This window comes from Podarcis raffonei, chromosome 16 (assembly GCF_027172205.1).
Source record: "Podarcis raffonei isolate rPodRaf1 chromosome 16, rPodRaf1.pri, whole genome shotgun sequence".
Taxonomy (NCBI): Eukaryota; Metazoa; Chordata; class Lepidosauria; order Squamata; family Lacertidae; genus Podarcis; species Podarcis raffonei.
In genome coordinates, this window is record NC_070617.1 from 4972423 (window position 1) to 4993776 (window position 21354).

The following is a 21354-nucleotide window of genomic DNA, read 5'->3' on the forward strand; positions in this document are numbered from 1 at the left end:
AGAAGGTTGTTGGAATAGGAATGCTAGATGATTGCTTTTCTCCTCAACCACGAAAGCAGGAAGATGTGGACTAGTGCTTTGCTCTCCAGTGCAGCAAACCCAAACCTTCCCCCAATTTTCATCAAAAAAATATATTTATGAAACAGAAAACCATTTGGTGCTCCCAAACACTGACCAACCTGTGCTGCAGAGACAACCCGAATCTGCCGAATAATAGGGCCGGCTTTTAACGGCACAAGAGATCTTCAGATATGGGACAAAACCCGAGAGCTAAGCTCTGGGATTCAAAATCCGGTGCAGCAAACCCAAATCTTCCCCCAATTTTGATCAAAAAATAGATTTATTTTTGGGTGCTTCCAAACACCTGCCAATCTGTGCTGAAGAGGCAACCCAAATCTGCCTATCAAAACCTGATAGCTAAGCTCTGGGGTTCAAAACTGTACCAGGGGCATCAAAACTGAGCTGCAGTGCTGCTGTCGGTTCGATGTCTCAGATAATTCAGGTTCAGTGGTGGTTCTGCTGAATTCAGGTGGCTGATTCCCCCTCGCTGTCTGTCTGGGAGGCAGACAGTAGTGACCTTTCTCAGTGGCTCCATCCCCACCTTGAACCGCCCACAGGGAGGTGTTTCTTTGCAAAAAGCTGGGGCCACACGACTAGACCTCTTCCTTGAAGTTGCAGATCAGATGCAGGTTGGGGGTCAGGGAGGGGGGTGCTTTTAGTGGCGGGGGGAGCGCTACAGCGAGGATGGTTCCAGCTGCACAATCATTCAATAATAATAATAATAATAATTTATTATTTGTACCTTGCCCATCTGGCTGGGCTTCCCCAGCCACTCTGGGCGGCTTCCAGCCAAGATTAAAAATACATTAAAATGTCACACATTAAAAAAAACTTCCCTGAACAGGGCTGCCTTCAGATGTCTTCTAAATGTCAGGTAGTTGTTTATCTCTTTGACATCTGATGGGTCAAAGAATATACACAGCCGAGAGAGGTTGCAAGAGGATGGTACATTTCTGAGAAAGTGGAAGTTGCTTTTTACGTCTCTGGAAATTAAAACGTTTGAGATTTTCTAGATGATGCATGCCATAATGGCATATCATATATATATATATATATATATATATATATATATATATATATATATATACACACACACACATACACATACACACACACACACACACACACACACACACACATATATATGTATATTACATTTCATATATTATTTGCTTCAATGGTTCTTATTTCACTTATGTGCATTGTTAATAATAATAATAATAATAATAATAATAATAATAATACTTTTATTATTTGTATGCCAGCCATCTGACTGGCTCCTTTTTTCTCCTCCCTCCCAATCCATTTTTCCTTTGGGGTTTTGTATTTTTAACTCTTGGGCTCCATGATCACTGCAGATGGTGACAGCAGTCATAAAATTAAAAGATGCCTGCTTGGGAGAAAAGCAATGACAAACCTAGACAGCATCTTAAAAAGTAGAGACATCACAAAGGTCCGTATAGTTAAAGCTATGGTTTTCTCAGTAGTGATGTATGGAAGTGAGAGCTGGACCATAAAGAAGGCTGATCACTGAAGAATTGATGCTTTTGAATTCTGGTGCTGGAGGAGACTCTTGAGAGTCCCATGGACTGCAAGAAGATCAAACCTCTCCATTCTGAAGGAAATCAGCCCTGAGTGCTCACTGGAAGGACAGATCCTGAAGCTGAGGCTCCAAGACTTTGGCCACCTCATGAGAAGAGAAGACTCCCTGGAAAAGACCCTGATGTTGGGAAAGATGGAGGGCACAAGGAGAAGGGGACGACAGAGGACGAGATGGTGGGACAGTGTTCTCGAAGCTACCAGCATGAGTCTGACCAAACTGCAGGAGGCAGTGGAAGACAGGAGTGCCTGGCATGCTCTGGTCCAGGGGGTCACGAAAAGTCAGACACAACTAAACGACTAAACAACAACAACATTTTTAACTCCTAAGCCTGAAGGTCAAGACCGGTGTGTGTGTGTGTGTGTGTGTGTGTGATTTGCAAGCCATTCTCTGTACCCTTTTTGGCTGAAAGGAGACATTTTAAAAAAGAAAGCTTTAGATTTTTTTAAAAAATGAAAAATCCACTCCTTTGCTCTGCAGAAAGCCTGCTTAATGTTATTTTAGAAGGCAAGGTTAGGTGATGGGTTGCTATTGGGGTTGGGCTGGGATCTGAATGTCCCTGAGGCGTTTGTGGGCATTTCTGACGCAAGTCTATGCACCTCCAAACCTGAGCCGGTTTAAGTTGTATTATTGTGGCTCTCACACATACAGGAGAAGGAAACCGCACAAAGATAGAGGCAGCTTTGGTCAAGATATTTATACTTTTCTGAGCAACAGTGGAAAAAGAGACCCTGAATTGTTTGCACTGAACAAATAAACAAAAGATAAGGTAGAGAAGAATGAGGTTTCCGTTGCCTACTTCCAAAATCTCCCCAAGCCCTGTGTTTGATTACAGAAGAAGGGGCACAAACAAGAGTTGCCAACTTTTCCTCCTGGCAAGGCTCCTCTGCCTTGAACAGCTGTGTGAGAAGCAGAAATTGAACAGTGGGTACTTTGTGCAACACCGCACCTGAGGTTACTTTTTATTAAAGATTTCTTAATCTACAAAAAAAACAACAACCCTGCATTGTGTCTTTTTTCAGGTTGTGTTTCCTGCAGATCCATTTCATCTGTTGTGAGACATTAGCGTTGCATGCAGTGTTAGGTTGGGAAGAAAAGAGGGGGGAAGAGGGGGAGGGGGAATGGTGAGTGGGGTGGGGTGAGGTTTGTGTCAGCATCACTTGTGCGGGTTCTCTTACTACTCACTCGTCACATTTCCTTGGTGGTGAGAGAGGATGGGGGTGGCCTTACGGTCTAGTTCTGAGGTTACGTTTTCCCCTTCTGCTTCTCTGCTCGCCCTGAAGCTGTTGTTAACGGAGGAATCTGAGGGCTCCCTTGGACAAAAAACAAGGACACCAGCCAGGAATACCAGAGCAAAACAGCAGCCAGTAGGCTTGGTCTTTATTGAAGACTGTCGTGACAGGACTCCCACCTGCCACACGGTGGAACAAGATGGAAGCCCCAAACAAAAGGGCCCCCAAACTTTTATCAGCTGCTAATCCCCATGTTGGGCGCGGGTGGCGCTGTGAGTTAAACCACAGAGCCTAGGACTTGCCGATCAGAAGGTCGGCGGTTCGAATCCCCGCGACGGGGTGAGCTCCCGTTGCCCGGTCCCTGCTCCTGCCAACCTAGCAGTTCGAAAGCACATCAAAGTGCAAATAGATAGATAGGTACCGTTCCAGCGGAAAGGTAAACAGCATTTCCGTGTGCTGCTCTGGTTTGCCAGAAGCGGCTTAGTCATGCTGGCCACATGACCCGGAAGCTGTACGCCGGCTCCCTCGCCTAGTAAAGCAAGATGAGCGCCGCAACCCCAGAATCGGCTACGACTGGACCTAATGGTCAGGGGTCCCTTTACCTTTAATCCCCATGTTACACCCCCCCAACCACATCACTAATACATCATGGTTACATCATGAAAGGGGAGGTCTGGTGGCAGTAATCTGAGCATCCTGGACCCTGCCCCATGGTTCTCCTTGCCCTCCACCAAACACCCATCAAGTGTAACAAAAGAGATATTTACATTTCCTTGTTTCCCAGCCAAGCTAATCACACCCTTTTGTCTTCATCTGGGCTTGTTATTTCTGGAATGGCTACCTGTCTGGCACTCAGGTATCAGGATGCCAGGAATTATCACTCAGGCACAGGGGCTGCTGAGTAGCTGAGCTCACGTGTCTATATGAATTTCTGAAGTTTTCCCAGTGAGCCAGTACAGAGATACATTTATCAGTGAATTCTTACATTTGGTATCGTGCAGGAAAGACCCTTTGAATAGATAGGAAGAAACTCTGACGAAGTGCTTTGTGGGGAGAAATCACAAAAGCGATTGTGCTGGTTTTGGTAGTGGGCTGCATGTGCATGATATCTGCTGGAAGGGCAACCCCCCCCCAAACCTATACATGAATCCCTGCAACACTGGTCAAGGTGCAGGAGCCTTGCAAGGGGAAAAGATTGGCGTCTCCACCTGCGGAAGGGAAAGTTGGCCTGATGCAAAAGGGGACTGGATTGCATGCTTCTAATCATATGGTGAGAGCTGGACCATCAAGAAGGCTGATCGCCGAAGAATTGATGCTTTTGAATTCTGGTGCTGGAGAAGACTCTTGAGAGTCCCATGGACTGCAAGAAGATCAAACCTATCCATTCTGAAGGAAATCAGCCCTGAGTGCTCACTGGAAGGACAGATCCTGAAGCTGAGACTCCAGTACTTTGGCCACCTCATGAGAAGAGAAGACTCCCTGGAGAAGACACTGATGCTGGGAAAGATGGAGGGCACAAGGAGAAGGGGGCGACAGAGGACGAGATGGTTGGATAGTGTTTTCGAGGTTACTAGCATGAGTTTGACCAAACTGCGGGAGGTAGTGGAGGACAGAGGTGCCTGGCGTGCTCTGGTCCATGGGGTCACGAAGAGTCGGACACGACTAAACGACTAAACAACAACAACAACAAACAACAATCATAGGCAGGCAAACTAAGGCCCAGAGGCCAGATCCGGCCCAATCGCCTTCTAAATCAGTGTGTTTTTACATGAGTAGAATGTGCGGTAACCCTCCAGCCTCTTCTGGCCTGGAGGCGAGCACTCCTCCTGCGGGAACTTAGTTCCCTCCGCCTCTCTGCCCTGAGCCTCTGCAGCTCAGGAGAGGCTGGAGGGTTACTGGACCCAGAGGCAACCTCAGCCTCCCCTGACGGGGCTGAGAGTGGAGCACCTGCAGGCAATGGGTCCTCCATCACCTCAGGAGCCACAGCAGACTCAGCTGGTGCCTGCACCTGAGGATCCAGCACAGGTGAGGACCCTTCAGACTCAAGCCCCAGCCCCGGCTCAGCTGGTTCTGGAGGCAGGGACTCCTGTGCAGGCTGAGATTCCTCAGGTTCAGCCTCTGAGTCTGAATCCCAGGCCATCACACTCTAACTGCAGAAGCATACCCTCCAACATTTATCTGATGAAAACAGGGATGTCCCATTCCATAATGATAATTTTACTATTTATACCCCACACATCTTACTGGGTTGCCCCAGCCATTCTGGGCAGCTTCCAATATACATAAAAACATGATAAACACATACTTACTGTTTTTAAAAAACACTTCCCTATACAGGATTGCCTTCAGGGGTCGGATAACTCCATACCCTCCAACACTTCTCTGTTGAAAATAGGGATGCCCTAATGAAAAGTGGGACATTCCGGGATCAAATCAGAAACTGTGACGGCTTCTGTAAATCCAGGACTGTCCCTGGAAAACAGGGACACTTGGAGGGTCTGCAGAAGAGACACACTTTTTGCGATCCTTAAGGTTCCAGGAAATGTCACACTGCTCCTTTCTAACTTCCTTCATTTATAACACTATTAAATCAGGGGTTCCCCCTTGGAGGAGGAATGAGGGCTGGGATGAGCGCAGACAGAAGAAAGGCCATGATGCATCTGCAGCAGCACAACTGGACGCCTTCATCTGCCCCAGCTGCAACAAAACATGTCTCTCCCCTATTGGTCTCTACAGCCACAGGAGGCGCTGCAAACTTCCAATGGTTTGGCTTCACCCGCAAAGGCACACTCCTCTGTGGTCTCCCAAGATAGTCAGATGCCAAAGGCAACAACAGGATTTGGAAAGAAGGAGCCACAGGCTTACAATCTGTTCCAGCCATCCAGATGTTGTTCAGCTCCCCAATTGATGACATGGCCAATTGGCCAGAGATGATAATAGGAGTGAGCTATAGTTGCCATCAGGACGCAGGTGGCGCTGTAGTCTAAAGCACTGAGCCTCTTGGGCTTGCCAATCGGAAGGTCGGCGGTTCGAATCCCTGTGACGGGGTGAGCTCGGTCCCTGCTCCTGCCAACCTAGCAGTTTGAAAGCACACCAGTGCAAGTAGATAAATAGGTACCACTCCGGCAGGAAGGTAAACGGCGTTTCCGTGCACTACTCTGGTTTCGCCAGAAGTGGCTTAGTCCTGCTGGCCACATGACCCGGAAAAACTGTCTGTGGACAAACGCTGGCTCCCTCGGCCAGTAAAGCGAGATGAGCGCCACAACCCCAGAGTCGTTAGCGACTGGACTTAACTGTCAGGGGTCCTTTACCTTTACCTTATAGTTGCCATCATCTGAGATGCCGACCCCTGATTCAGACTAACTTGCCAGCTTGGCAAAGCTCATGAGGACTAGCCCCATGCCAAAAATCATTTGGGCTAGGCTTACCTAGAAAAGCACAGGAGTGTGTTTGTTCTCTGATGGCCTTTTTCATCTGTCTCTCCCCCCCCCCCAAGCTGAAAACAGGAAACCAGGCTTCTAGCCTGCCATTTCAGAGCTATATTTAGGCTGAAGTTGTCCATCTATGCGGATGAAACAGACCGCAGGTACATTCAAGGCCCTGCGCCTCAAACCAGATAGAGGCACCCTTGATAAATGCCACACTTCTGCCTGAGACAACCTTTCTATTCTTTTGGTCTTGGGTTCTGTTTGTGTCTTTTTACTTGTTAAGGTTGGATAAAATAAGTTAGAATGCTGAAATAATAACCTATAATGAAACATAAATAATAATGAATAAAATACAGTGAGCAATTATAATAGACATGTAAATATGCAGATAATTTATAATGCTAAGTAAGTCGAAAACCTTTCCTTTCCATCATTGAATTCATGGAGATCATCTCCTTTTGCCCATGCCCAGGCGTCACATTTGTCTGCTTGCACATGCACACATTCAGGGTTTGCCAAAAAAGAAAGAAAGAAAGAAAGAAAGAAAGAAAGAAAGAAAGAACGAGAGAAAGAGAGAGAGAGAGAGAGAGAGAGAGAGAGAGAGAGAGAGAGAGAATCATTTTAAAGAGTCTGATATTGGATAGGGAGGAAGCGCCTTCGTGACTTCCTAGGTGTTAGCCAATTGGTGCTGTTCTCATCCAAGTGCAGCATCAAACTTGAAAAACCAGCTCATTTCCCTCTAAAGAAACATGGGTGTGCTGGGGAGAGGAGCAGATCCCACTGCTCCAGAAATGTTCTATCCAACGTCATTCTGGAACGTGTGCAGAGGAGCACGACAGAGATGCTCAAGGGTCTGGAAACCAAGCCTTATGAGGAACGGTTGTTATAAGAAAAAACTGTTCCCTTTTCCCTTATGGGGTATTCCAGAGCCCATATAGAGTCGTTCTAAGGTTCCCTATCGGTAGGAGAAAATAACAGAGGCTAACCAGAGTATATTGAGAAGCAAAGTGGCTAGTAAGCCTGATCTTTATTCAAGGAACTGTTGCAACAGGGTCCCTACTCACCACATGCAGGAGGGAGGTGGAACCCTGAACAAGCCCTTATATAGACTCTTGAAGTTGTCCACCTTGTAGTCCAAGACCACCCCCTAAAACATCATGCATACATCACAGAAGGAGGCGGTCTACAGCAGAAATCCTGTCTGCCAGGATACCTGATAATGGTCACTGGTTGCATTACCTGGGCAGCCTGGCCATTCTTTTGTGATGGTTAACTCTTAATTCCCGAATCCAGGTCACAGGCTCACCCTGTTCTCATACAGATACACCCTTAAGACAGGATTTGCGAGCAAAAAGACAATGGGAAGGTTTTCCCCATTTGCCTCCCTTACTGCAGAGGAATATTTCAGGTCATTGGGAGAGTCAAAATGGCTTCAGGATTGCTCTCCCGTGCTATTTCAGACACACGGTTCATATATTTAGATATCCGTGCATTTATGAATATTTATTCTATATTTGAGACCTTAAAATTCTTACAACATGGTTGAAGAAGCTGGGTACAGTGGTACCTCTGGTTACGTACTTAATTCGTTCTGGAGGTCCGTTCTTAACATGAAACTGTTCTTAACTTGAGGTACCACTTTAGCTAATGGGGCCTCCAGCTGCCACCACACCGCTGGCTCACAATTTATGTTCTCATCTTGAAGCAAAGTTCTTAACCTGAGGTACTACTTCCGGGTTAGCAGAGTCTGTAACCTGAAGTGTTTGTAACCTGAAGCGTTTGTAACCCGAGGTACCACTGTATGTTTAGCCTGGAAAAGAGGAGACTGAGTGGAGATATAGCCATTTTGAAATATCTCAAGGGCTGTTACATGGAAGATGGAGCCAGCTTGTTTCCTCTTACTCTGGAGGGGAGGACTCGAACCAATGGCTTCAAGTTACAAGAAAGGAGATTCTGACTAAACATCAGGAAGAACTTTCTGACAGTAAGAGCTGTTTGCCAGTGGAATGGACTCTGTCAGGAGGCGGCAAACCTTCCTTGGAGATTTTTAAGCAGAAGTTTGGTGGCCATCTGCCAGCTGTGATTTCTGCTTTGCCAGGGGTTGGTCTAGATGACCCTCGGGGTCCCTTCCGACTCTACAATTCTCTGGCTAGATGCTAAGCCCACATTTTATCCTATTTATTCGCCACAACAGCACAGGAGGCAGGAGAGGGAATGGGATTTTGATGGCTAGTGATGGGCAAGGCAAAGACCCCTTTTGGCTGAGCCAAGGAAAGATCGCTTAGAGCATAGGTAGGCAAACTAAGGCCTGGGGGCCAGATGCGGCCCAATTGCCCTCTCAATCCGGCCCGCGGACGGCCCGGGAACCAGCGTGTTTTTACATGAGTAGAATGTGTCCTTTTATTTAAAATGCATCTCTGGGGTATTTGTGGGGCATAGGAATTCGTTCATCCCCCCCAAAAAAAAATATCGTCTGGCCCCCCACAAGGTCTGAGGGACAGTCGTTGAGCCCCCTGCTGAAAACGTTGCTGACCCCTGATTTACAGGCAGGGATCAAAACAGCCACCATAGGTATGTGCCCAAGTTTTGGGGAAGGGGCCAGTTGGGCGTTGGGGTTTCAGGATGCTTTGACTACAAAATGCTTGTCAGATGGGGATGAAAGTGAGGAAATGCTCTTTAGTCCCCAGCCTCCTTTGGCTGCCAGCCACAGGTTTGTAAAGTTTCCTTCCTTTTATATCGTACATTGAGGTTCTTTCCCCTTTTCTAAATGCACGGCCGTCCCTCTCACGTGGCAGCTGCAGACAGAATCCAAACAGTATCCTTCCTCAGACGTTTCCTCTGGCGCATAGAACACTTCGGGACATTTTTGGTATTCTCTGCGACTGAGACGAGTTCCAGCAGGAAACTCATTCATCTGTTCTTTCCTTTCTGGGTCCCTTAAAACTCCTCGCCTGATAATTAGGGTGTGATGCAATCACCTTCCAAAATAGAATCGAGCTACAAAAAACCATCACCTACGTAGCAGGGAAGGGCTGTAGTTCACAGTGGTTAGAGCACCTGCTTTGTGCACAGAATGTCTCCTTCCTCGAAATCCTGGGGAGCTGCTGCCAGTCAGTGTAGACAGTGCTGAGATACATGGGACAATGGTCTGCTTCCTCTGCTCTTGCCTAACTCAGTGCTTTGATTGGAACCATGAGGACTGGAATCTTGCCCTCTCAGAGAAGCATAGAATTGTAGAGTAGGAGGGAACCACAGGGGCATCTAGTCCAACGCCCTACAATGCAGGAATCTCATCGAAAGCATCCATGACAGATGGCCGCCCAACCTCTGCTTTAAAACCTTCAAGTAAGGAGAGCCCACAACCTCCCTAGGGAGACCGTTCCTCTGTCGATCAACTCTTACTGTCAGAAAGTTTTTCCGGAGGTTTAGTCAGAATCTCCTTTCTTGTAACTTGAAGCCACGGGTTCGAGTCCTACCCTCCAGAGCAGGAGAAAACAAGTTGTTCCCTCTTCCGTGTGACAGCCCTTGAGATATTTGAAGATGGCTATACTATCGCTCCTCTTTCCAGGCTAAACATACCCTGCTCCTTCAACAGTTCCTCATAAGGCTTGGTTTCCAGACTCTTGATCATCTTGGTCGCCCTCCTCTGCACATGTTCCAGCTTGTCACTATCCTTCTTAAATTGTGGTGCCCAGAACTGGACACAGTATTCCATGTGTGGTCTGAAAATGAAGTGATCAGGCTTACTAGCTGCTTTGCTTTTCAATATTCTCTGGTTGGCCTCTGTTATTTTCTCCTACTGATAGGGAACTCACTTAAGGACTCTATACGGGCTCTTGGATACCCCATAAGGGAGAAAGGGCAGATTTTGTTTACTTCAGGCTAATGGCTTGATCTAACAGGCTTTTCTTATGTTCTTATGCGCCACGCTGGAGGGAAGGAAGTTTCAGGAGACAGGGCTGCTTTTAACAGGATTTGTTTCTTTGCGGGAAGAAAAGGTTAGAGACTTATAGGGTGCCGCTCCCCAATCTAATTCTTCTTTGCTCACAACTTCTACATGAGCAAGGTTGGGGTTAAGAGAGGGGTGGGATAAAGGAAGCACCTAGGTCCTAGACAAAGGGATGCAGGTGGCGCTGTGGTCTAAACCACAGAGCCTAGGGCTTGCCAATCGGAAGGTCGGCAGTTCGAATCCCCGTAACGGGGTGAGCGCCTGTTGTTCGGTACCAGCTCCTGCCAACCTAGCAGTTCAAAAGCATGTCAAGTGCAAGTAGATAAATAGGTACCGCTCCGGCGGGAAGGTAAACGGCGTTTCCGTGCGCTGCTGTGGTTCACCAGAAGTGGCTTGGTCCTGCTGGCCACATGACCCGGAAGCTGTCTGCAGACAAACGCCAGCTCCCTTGGCCTATAGAGCGAGATGAGCGTGCAACCCCAGAGTCATCCGCGACTGGACCTAATGGTCAGGGGTCCCTTTATCTTTACCTTTAGGTCCTAGACAGATAGTGCTGGTCTTAACAGCACCAGATGCCCCCACCTCCAAAGAAACAGCCCCTCCCATCTCCAAAAAATAAAGACAGCTACAAAACTGCTTTGCTGATGACTCTGCAAACTGTGAAATTAATGGTATTTGCTCAGCCCCCAGGTGGCTGTCATGGAACGATAGCAAAAAACGTTGAATTGCTCTCAGACAGGTCTAGTTAGACAGCTCTGGCATAGTAAGAGATGCCATTCAGACTTCAGATGGTTTAAGAATATACAATTTCCACCTGCACCGGACACCATAGCTGTGCAGTTGTCACCCAAAATATCCAGATGGTACCAAGTCTATCGCTGCACTGCAGGGGGTTGGACTAGATGACCCCTGGGTCCCCTTCCCACTCTTCAGTTCTATGATTCTAAGTTGGAGAGGTCAGGTGATGGGTGCAAAATTTCTGGGCCATCCAACCTTTGCAGTGCAAATATATTGGAGGAAGAGTAATCATCTTCACTCTGGGGTGTTATATACTTTTGAAAACAACTTTAGAAAGAAACCCCGCTATCCAAAAATGCAAGAGTTATGAATAAACGTTTCAATTGCCATAACAAATAGAAAGGAAGAATAAAACCTGCAAACCTTAAGTAAACCTTTGTAAATCGATTCCATTTCGCCCAGCCTCCTACCCCTTCCCATACTTTGGATATTCCATTACAATATCGTCTCCAACTATTGACAATATTGCCCATTTACTGGACCTGAAGTATTCCCAACCCCCTTTTTAAAAGTAAAATAAGTATATCCGGGAATAACAAAATAAAGCTGAATGTCGGAAGGTTCAGGATAGGTAAAAGAAAGTCATTCTCCACACAGCCCATGGTTAAACTCTGAAGCTTGCTGCCCCAGGAGGTTGCTGTGGCCAGGGCCATCTTTAGGATATGTGCCGCCGGGGTGCAAAGATTCGCCCAGCGCCCCCAAATTTAGTTTTGCCCCCAAATAAACTTTTAAATAGGGACGCTGGTGGCACTGTGGGTTAAACCACAGAGCCTAGGACTTGCCGATCAGAAGGTCGGCGGTTCGAATCCCCGCCACGGGGTGAGCTCCCGTTGCTCGGTCCCTGCTCCTGCCCACCTAGCAGTTCAAAAGCACGTCAAAGTGCAAGTAGATGAATAGGTACCGCTCTAATGCTCTTAAATGGCTTTAGCTTTCTCGGACCACATATGCAGATTATATTACCCACAATTTCGCTGCATGCTTTCAGGTGAAATAAAGATTTTGATCTACATTAAGCATTATGTTCTGCATGCATTCTCCATTGTGACGCATTCAGTTATTCTGGGACAGCCCCTGCTTTCAACTTTGAAAGTCAAAGGTGGTGGTTGTTCCATGAAGACTACATTTTAAAAGCATAATATTCTGTGCAGCTGAAGGGAGCAAAGTACCTCCCTTTGCTAAGCAGCTAGGAAGTACCCAGAAATGAGAGAGCTGTTTCTTCTCCACCATCTCAGTAATCTGCATATGAAGAGGAACTGCAGTTGATGAGTCAGACAGACAGACAGAAAGAGCATGGTGAGGATATCAGAAGAGCTTGGCTGCTGCAGGATCAGGCCAAAGGGGGCCCATTGTAGCCCGGTGTCTTGTTCTCACAGTTGCTAACCAGATGCTCCAATGGTAAGCCTTGTTAACGGAAAAATCCGAGGGCTCCCTTGGACAAAAAACAAAGACACCAACCAGGATTACTTGGAGCAAAACAGCAGCCAGTAGGCTTGGCCTTTATTGATCTGTTGCAACAGAGTGCTCCCCTCACCTGCAGGAGAGAGGAGGTACCCAGAAAAATGGTGTGCAAGGCCTTATAAAGACTTTTGAAATTGCCACCCTGTAGATCAAGACCACCCCCAGAAACATCATACATACATCACAGAAGGGGTGTAACCTAAGACCACCCCTCAGATACATCACACCTACATCACAGAAAAGGCGGTCTAAAACAGAAATTTGAATACTGTTTTTCTCCTGTTGTTGTTTATCTCCTGTCTGGCAGGTTACTTGATTGGATTGCCTGGGGAGCCTGGCCATTCTTTTGTAGTGATAAATACTTAGTTCCTGGGCCATGTCACAGGCTCACACCCTGTTCAAACACAGACATACCCTTAAGACAGGATTTGTGAAGGAAAAGACAATGGGGAGGCTTTTCCAGTTTGACCTTGCAGAGAAAACATTTGCTCAGTTTAGGAATCAAAATGGTTCCAGGTTGGCCTTCCTGTGCTGATCTATGTATGTGCTTGGTTGGTACACTTATGAACATTACCATATATCTAAGACCATAAAATTCCTATCACAGCCTGAAAACAAGACCTCAGTGCAAAAGCAGCACAGCTCTCTATTCAGAGTTCCCAGAAATCAATATTAGAATCATAGAATCATAGAATCATAGAGTTGGAAGAGACCACAAGGGCCATCGAGTCCAACCCCCTGCCAAGCAGGAAACACCATCAGAGCACTCCTGACATATGGTTGTCAAGCCTCTGCTTAAAGACCTCCAAAGAAGGAGACTCCACCACACTCCTTGGCAGCAAATTCCACTGTCGAACAGCTCTTACTGTCAGGAAGTTCTTCCTAATGTTTAGGTGGAATCTTCTTTCTTGTAGTTTGGATCCATTGCTCCGTGTCCGCTTCTCTGGAGCGGCAGAAAACAACCTTTCTCCCTCCTCTATGTGACATCCTTTTATATATTTGAACATGGCTATCATATCACCCCTTAACCTCCTCTTCTCCAGGCTAAACATGCCCAGCTCCCTTAGCCGTTCCTCATAAGGCATCGTTTCCAGGCCTTTGACCATTTTGGTTGCCCTCCTCTGGACACGTTCCAGTTTGTCAATGTCCTTCTTGAACTGTGGTGCCCAGAACTGGACACAGTACTCCAGGTGAGGTCTGACCAGAGCAGAATACAGTGGCACTATTACTTCCAGAGCAGAATACAGTGGCACTATTACTTCACTATTTGGGGGTGTTGCCGGAAATATCCGAGGGCTCCCTTGGACAAAAAGTAAAGACACCAACCAGGATAACTTGGAGCAAAACAGCAGCCTGTAGGCTTGGCCTTTATTGAACTGTTGCAACAGGGTGTTCCCCTCACTTGCAAGAGAGAGGAAAGACCCAGAAAAATAGTGTGCAAGGTCTTATAAAAACTTTTTGAAATTCCCCTCCTCTAGGTCAAGCCCACCCCCAGAAACATCATGCATACATTACAGAAAGGAGGGGTTGAGGGAGGAGTTGGTGGTAACCTGAGTGTCTTGTCACCTGGCTGGTTCCTCCTTTCCCCCCTCCCCATGAGTCACTTCCAGGAGACAAAGGGGAGTTTGCAGTTTCCTGCCCCCTGAGGGAAGATCTGATCATTGTCCATTGTTTTAGTCCATGCTGAATCCACTCCCATATGCAAGTTCTTTGTGATCTTGATTGTCTTCTGTCTGGGATCATCAGGGTTGGCATAGCAACTGGGCAGGGCTCCTGTGGATGTGCTGAGACGGTGAAGGGATTATGGCTGACCAGGACCAAGGCACCCCCCTTTGATAGTTCTTGTCATATGGAGTAAAATAAAATGGAACAGTGCAAATCCGATGTATGGTTGATTTTCTATGAATTTATAACAGAAATGTGGCGAATGTAGTGTGTGAGGGTGTGTGTGTGTGAAGTTTGTACAAACAGAATGATTGGGGTGGGGGGGTTCCTGCTACAGTTCCCCCCTTCGGAGATAAGATTGCAAAGGTGGCTACTTTGCAATCCTTTTCTCCGCACAATTTAAGGTGGTAAATATTAACCTGCTATTCTCCGTCCCAGATGCGTGTCTCCATGTGTACCTGAAAGGGACTTGGATGTCATGCTTCTTAAGGATATTTGCATAGAAATATAATGGTGTAACAGTGCACATAGTTAGACTTAGGATATCACGTAAAATGAATATTTTGTTGCTCAGTTACTTGTGGCATTCTTGTACCTTGGAAGAAATATTTTCTCAATAGTGGCGTATGCTTTACATTTAGCAGGAAGGTCCACTAATGACTGAAAAATGCAGTTTGCTTTGTCCCCCGCCATTTTTGTGTTCTCAGGTGTCAAGGTAGCTCTTCTGTGGTCTCACACCGGCCTGGTGTCACAGTAGTGGCAATCCCTGGTGAATCCACTTAGGGCTTTCATATTAACCATGTTGCCTGGCACTCACCCCAGCTGGCACAGGTTTGGGCACGTCATGAGGGAAATGTCCTTGCCTTGGCCATTCTATGGGATTTTATTATTATAGGCTCTGGTCTTGCAGTCATGGGAAGTTGCTCACTTGCACTTTAAGGACCAAAAAGCTAATTGCAGCCTGGATACACTTGCCCAATTCAAAATGAGTCCAATTTGAATTTATCTTGCCCCATGGTTCCCAACTTCTCAAACCAATCTGTTAAAACAAAACCATACTTAGATGGCATTTGTCCAAATAAGTCAATTTAACTCTATAAGGGATTATTCCTGCTAAACCAAAGCATATGCACTTTCATGTATCTTATCAGCTTCTCTTTGGTTAAGCGAGTTTTAGCACATTTTTAAAATGGGTAGGGAAGTTGGCAGAGTGCCAGGTGAAACAACTAAATGTGGTTATAAATTTATCTAGTTCTAAACATTGGACTACATAATAGCCTGGTCTGTTAAAAAGCATAAAATGTATGAGAATCCTCCACTGGGTTGTAAGGAATAAGACATTAAACATAAAAACAATTACACACAAAAATAGCCACAAAAATAGCCCCCCCCCCATTTGTGGAAATAACACACTGTCAGACACATTTCAACATTCCTACATAATAACACATAATACAAAACAAACTAATTAAGTATCAGTTGCATATCTTGAGACAATTGTGATATTTTATGTATGTATCTTTTGAATCCTGGAGCACAGTCTTGAGGTTCAAAAGTGAGAAGATGTCCTTAGAATTCTACTCCACCCCCCTTTGTCAGCCCCACTTCCCCTTTGAAAGGAATTGCTGTGGCCACTTTGAAAACTTTGGTGTCTGTTGTTGTTGCTGCAGGTAATAGTCTTGTGGTGGCGAAGCTTTTCATTGGATCTGTAGTAACACATCTGTAGAAGTGATATCCTGTAAGGGGCAGGACTTAAAGACAGAGTTAGAAGGGGCAAAAGGCAAAAAAGGATGTCCTTCAATTTACGTGGGAAGCTGCAAATAATAAAAATCTTAGCGGATTAAGCATTTCATTCATTCCAATATTATTATCACATTTCCATATAATTACTGTTATTATCTGCCAAGTTTGTTTGCTTTCCTTCACTTAGTTTGGCTGTGGAAGAAACGAAGGGACAAAACCTTTGTTAATTTGAATACAATTGGCAAGTTATTAAACTTTTTGCTTATGTGGGTCCGAGTTCACGTATCCTGTTTTAAAGGGGGAAACAAAATTTTTTCTTTCTTTCTTTGAAAATCTCTGTCAGGAATGCTGTTCCTATAATGCACACAAAGCCTGTTGTAAAAGTTAAATCCCGTGTGGGGGGGGGGACTAGTCACAGTGGGAGCGTTTTGATGTTTACCTGTGAAAAGAATTTGGCATGTTAAGATTTGGAACCTGGAAAGCTCTTGACTTTTGATGGGCTAGGTTTTTTTTGTTTTGTTTTGTTTTGTTTTTTTTGTTTTAACCCTTTGTCTTCCGTAGCCCCTGGAGCAAAAGACACATTAAGGGTGATTTCCCTCAATGGTTCCAAGTTTTACATAAGGAAATTTGGATAAGTTTGTCCCTGCAGCCCAAGCTCTCGAAACCTCCTCTTCCCCCTTACAGTTCCCCCCCTTCTTCCTCTCTCTCTCTTTTGTGCTTTTTTTTTTTTAAAGGTGATCTAGCCTCTGTGCATGTACAGAGTTCATGTCTCAGTAAACCTTTTATACTATTGAAAATGTTGAATCTTTTGGCTAAATTACCATTTGAATAAGGGAAGGTGAGGGTAAGGAGTAGATTTTAAAATAGGGTTAGATTTTAAAACAAAAAAGAGAAACTCAGCAATTCAAGTATTCACCAAAGCTAGCAATTGTAGCCGAAGCAAAGGGACTGCTTCCCTTATGTACAGGAAAGGGCCAATATCCCTCTGGCCATTCGCGGAACAATGCCACGCCCTTATATATGGGGGGAAATGGCCAGAGAGTCAAAATTCATAGGATTTTTTTTTTTTTTTAATATTCTCAGTCATTTCAGCCTTACCATTTGCAGACAAAATATATATATATATTTCTGCCCTTTATTTACAGGATTGGTCAAGGCGCATATGTATTTTTATGTGCTTAAACTTTGAATTGACTTTGAAGTCTGATTTTTAAATAGTAGACAAAATGATAAACACTGTAATCACTCAAATGCTTGATATTACCAGTTGTGCTTCAAAAACATCAAGGCTTCACCTCTCACCTTTTAAAACTAAAGAGCAAAGCTAGGCTGAATTTCAACTACATCACCACACCAGAATTTAAGAATTACCCTCCAATGCTTGCAGACACATGTCCCTTCCACACAGCCACAAATTGGGAGAGTTGAAAGAGACCCTGGGGTCATCTAGTCCAACCCTCCAAAATATAGGGTTTACAGCAAGATTTCACAGCAAGATTTGTACTATCAAAGAGACATACCCATTTAAGTACAGATTTACAACTGAGAAAGGAAACATCTATGCTCCTATCATGTACTAATGAAGAGGAAAATAAAAGTACCCAACTTTACACAGAACCGTTTTAGCAGATCTTGAGATAGTTTGAGTGAGTTTACTTCCTTAGACTAAAGAATGCAAGTTCCTAGTGAAATGATATTTAAAGGAAGATTGAAGTGAACAGTTTTTTTTTTCCTAAGATAGGGAGAGGATCTTTTATTAAGCATAGTTAAAACAGCCATAGATTTGATTTAAAGGGAATACAAAAGTGAACAATTTTTTTTTTGAACTTGCAGAGGAATAGTAAGCCTAATTTAGATTATTATTATTAATTTTTTTTTAAAAAAAAAATAACTACACATAGGAAAGTGAGATGCAGGGTACCTTAGGAAAGATTGCTCCCCCCTCTTTGCAGTTTCCTTTAAAGGAAGCTTACTCGGGAGTAAATTTACCTGGCACAGAAGTAAGAAGGGAGAAAAAAACTGAAAGAGACAGAATGAAACAAGGGGGGGCATTTTCTGAGAAAAGAGGCCAGGAAGTCTTATAGAGACTGATATCAGGAGCCTTACAATAACTCTTCTATCCAACCAAATCAAAGTTAAAACTGGACTCACATATTTTTCTTAGAAGGAACACCATACTTTCATAGGCACATGCTTGATGAAATACATACACTGCATTTTAGCTTGAGAGAGCAATTGTGCTCAGCTAGGCTTTTGCAGCAGAAACATTTGGTTAACTTCACATTCCAAAATAGACTGGAACACAGGTGTGCTCACAAACTCAAAAGTTACGTCAAACATCATTTACCATTAGACTTAAAATCACCCTCCTCACTTAAACTAGAGGAAGGAGGTGGGGTAATCCTCCTTTCAGAACACAAGTAGCACGTATACAGGATTTTACCACTTGGGAGGAAAACTCTCTTTTAGAGCTTCTCTCAAAGAACAAACATTTGCACACTTCATTCTCCATTTTGTCCTGTTTCAGGTTGACAAGGCCCAACATGGCTTCCTTAGATTTAAAATTTTGAAGCAAGCTTGCAATTTTAAAAACTATGTGCATTTAAGAACAGTCTGTGGATGCCGAAGCCAATGTAAACACAAACCCTTTAAATATTTCTAAATCTTTGAGTACATCTCTTATTCATTTTTTTTTTTTATAGTTTAACAACACAAATTTGATATGTTCAGCTCTCCCTAAGGGTTCACACCCTGATTGTGTTGAAGGATCCCTGAGGTGGCCCAGGTGGTGGGCCTAAGCTACCCACTAAAAGTTACAACGGTCTCGTACTTTGTACTTGAAAGACCATTTTGCCCCTTTATTTTATTTTTTTTTTCCAACTGGAGATGACAAGCTGGAGGGGCGTATTAGAATCCTCTCTGGGGCAAAAAGGCTTCATGGAAGTTTTGTTGCCAGGAGGAGTCCAGCTAGGGTGTTTAGTGAGCTCCCATTTCCCTCTAGTCTAAAGGACAGAAAAGGACAGAAAGAATGGACACACAAGGGGGAAGACAAAGAGGGGGGAAAGGGTAGAAAGAAGAAAATAATATTCTTTCAGTATTTAAGGTACCTTTGATTATCTCTTTAACTCAATTCCTGCCTATCAACGAACCGCAAATAACTTATCATCTATAAAACCTCAAACATCAGCCTTAAAACCACGGGTCTCTCTCTCTACCCGCTACACAACCACGGATCCTGAAATTCTGCCTCAGTACTGCTTACACAACTAGTCCTAGTGTGGGGCCCCAATTCCCCCTCTACCACCCACGACAGCCTCCTGCCTAGCCTTTGAGACTAAGTTCGGACCCCTACTGAACGCCTGCGCAATGCCGTGCCAGATCGGGGTCCGAGAAAACACCCAAGGTTCGAAAGGAAGCAAATGACCTTGCGTTAAAATACTTTTGAAAAGACGCCTCTGGATGACTCCGAGAGAGGGACGTCAGAGAAAACAGTAAAGAGCCACGCTTTCCCGGACTCAATTCCAAGACGGAAAACGGGGGAGAAAAGGAGAGAGTGAGATCGGAAGGACGCCTCTGGACGACTCCGAGAGAGGGACGTCAGAGAAACAGTAAAGAGCCACGCTTTCCCGGACTCAATTCCAAGACGGAAAACGGGGGAGAACAGGAGAGAGTGAGAGAATTAGCGTTCCCGGGCGACTCCGAGGGGTAACGCTGGAAACAAAGTACCACAATTTCCCCGGCCACGCTCCGAAAAGGAAATTGGGGAAGAGAAAGGAAAAGTGATAGGCGTACCCGGACGACTCCGAGGGGTAACGCCGGAAAACAGTAAAGGGGTCACAATTTCCCCGGCCACACTCCGAAAGGGAAATTGGGAGAAAAGGGAAAGTTTTAGACGTACCCGGACGACTCCGAGGGGTAATCGTCTGACAGTAAAGTTCCGCGATCTCCCTGGCCACACTCCGAGGGGGAGAATCGGGGGAGGAAAGGAGAGTATCTAAGGCGTTCCCGGCCGACTCCGAGGGGTAACGCTAGAAATGAAAGAAGGAAAGTCTGGCTGTCGTGGAGACGCTACTTTACCTCCCCCCTCCCAGTGTATTCACTTCAAACTATACTCACGTTCGAAGATGTCCCCCGCGGATCCCGGGATCCTTTCCCTCTAGCCGGCTTGACCTTGCCTTTGCTCCCCCTGGCTGGGCTTTTGGTGACGATTGATTACCGCCCACAAAGAGGAGGCAGGGAGAGGAAGAAGGATCCCTGGGCTAAGGTTGCCCAGTGGCGCCCGATCCCCTCTATCTCCCTCCTCACCTTCGCAGGAGAACCAAGTGTCCCTGAGCATGGTCGCCAAACTGTTGCCGGAAATATCCGAGGGCTCCCTTGGACAAAAAGTAAAGACACCAACCAGGATAACTTGGAGCAAAACAGCAGCCTGTAGGCTTGGCCTTTATTGAACTGTTGCAACAGGGTGTTCCCCTCACTTGCAAGAGAGAGGAAAGACCCAGAAAAATAGTGTGCAAGGTCTTATAAAAACTTTTTGAAATTCCCCTCCTCTAGGTCAAGCCCACCCCCAGAAACATCATGCATACATTACAGAAAGGAGGGGTTGAGGGAGGAGTTGGTGGTAACCTGAGTGTCTTGTCACCTGGCTGGTTCCTCCTTTCCCCCCTCCCCATGAGTCACTTCCAGGAGACAAAGGGGAGTTTGCAGTTTCCTGCCCCCTGAGGGAAGATCTGATCATTGTCCATTGTTTTAGTCCATGCTGAATCCACTCCCATATGCAAGTTCTTTGTGATCTTGATTGTCTTCTGTCTGGGATCATCAGGGTTGGCATAGCAACTGGGCAGGGCTCCTGTGGATGTGCTGAGACGGTGAAGGGATTATGGCTGACCAGGACCAAGGCACCCCCCTTTGATAGTTCTTGTCATATGGAGTAAAATAAAATGGAACAGTGCAAATCCGATGTATGGTTGATTTTCTATGAATTTATAACAGAAATGTGGCGAATGTAGTGTGTGAGGGTGTGTGTGTGTGAAGTTTGTACAAACAGAATGATTGGGGTGGGGGGGTTCCTGCTACAGGGGCATATTCTCTCCAGTGGAGAGAAGACTCATCGCCTTACAGGAGGAAGTGATGCATGCCCTCCAACATTTATCCGATGAAAATAGGGACATCAAAGTCAATAATAATAATAATAATAGTAATTCTGACTGGCAGCTGCAGCCACTCTGGGTAACTCCCAACATATATAAAACCGTAATAAAACATTTGAAAACTTCCCAATATAGGGCTGCCTTCAGATGCCTTCTAAAGGTTGTTTGGTTACTTATCTCCTTAGCTTGTTTGGTTACTTATCTCCTTGATGCGGGTGGCGCTGCAGTCTAAACCAATGAGCCTCTTGGGCTTGCCGATCGGAAGGTTGGCGGT

At 45.5% G+C, this 21354-nt stretch overlaps 1 protein-coding gene across 1 annotated transcript in view; it reads right to left on the reverse strand.

The window, feature by feature from the left end:
* LOC128404268 (uncharacterized) overlaps window positions 1-20269 on the reverse strand; it is a 29760-nt gene extending 9491 nt beyond the window's left edge. Inside the window, exons 1-2 of the mRNA XM_053369762.1 lie at window positions 20150-20269; window positions 19832-19961 (exon numbers count right to left, since the gene is read on the reverse strand). Coding sequence (XP_053225737.1) covers window positions 19832-19961; window positions 20150-20269 — 250 coding nt within the window. The remainder of the gene's footprint in view (window positions 1-19831; window positions 19962-20149) is intronic.
* Window positions 20270-21354: the final 1085 nt, after the last annotated feature.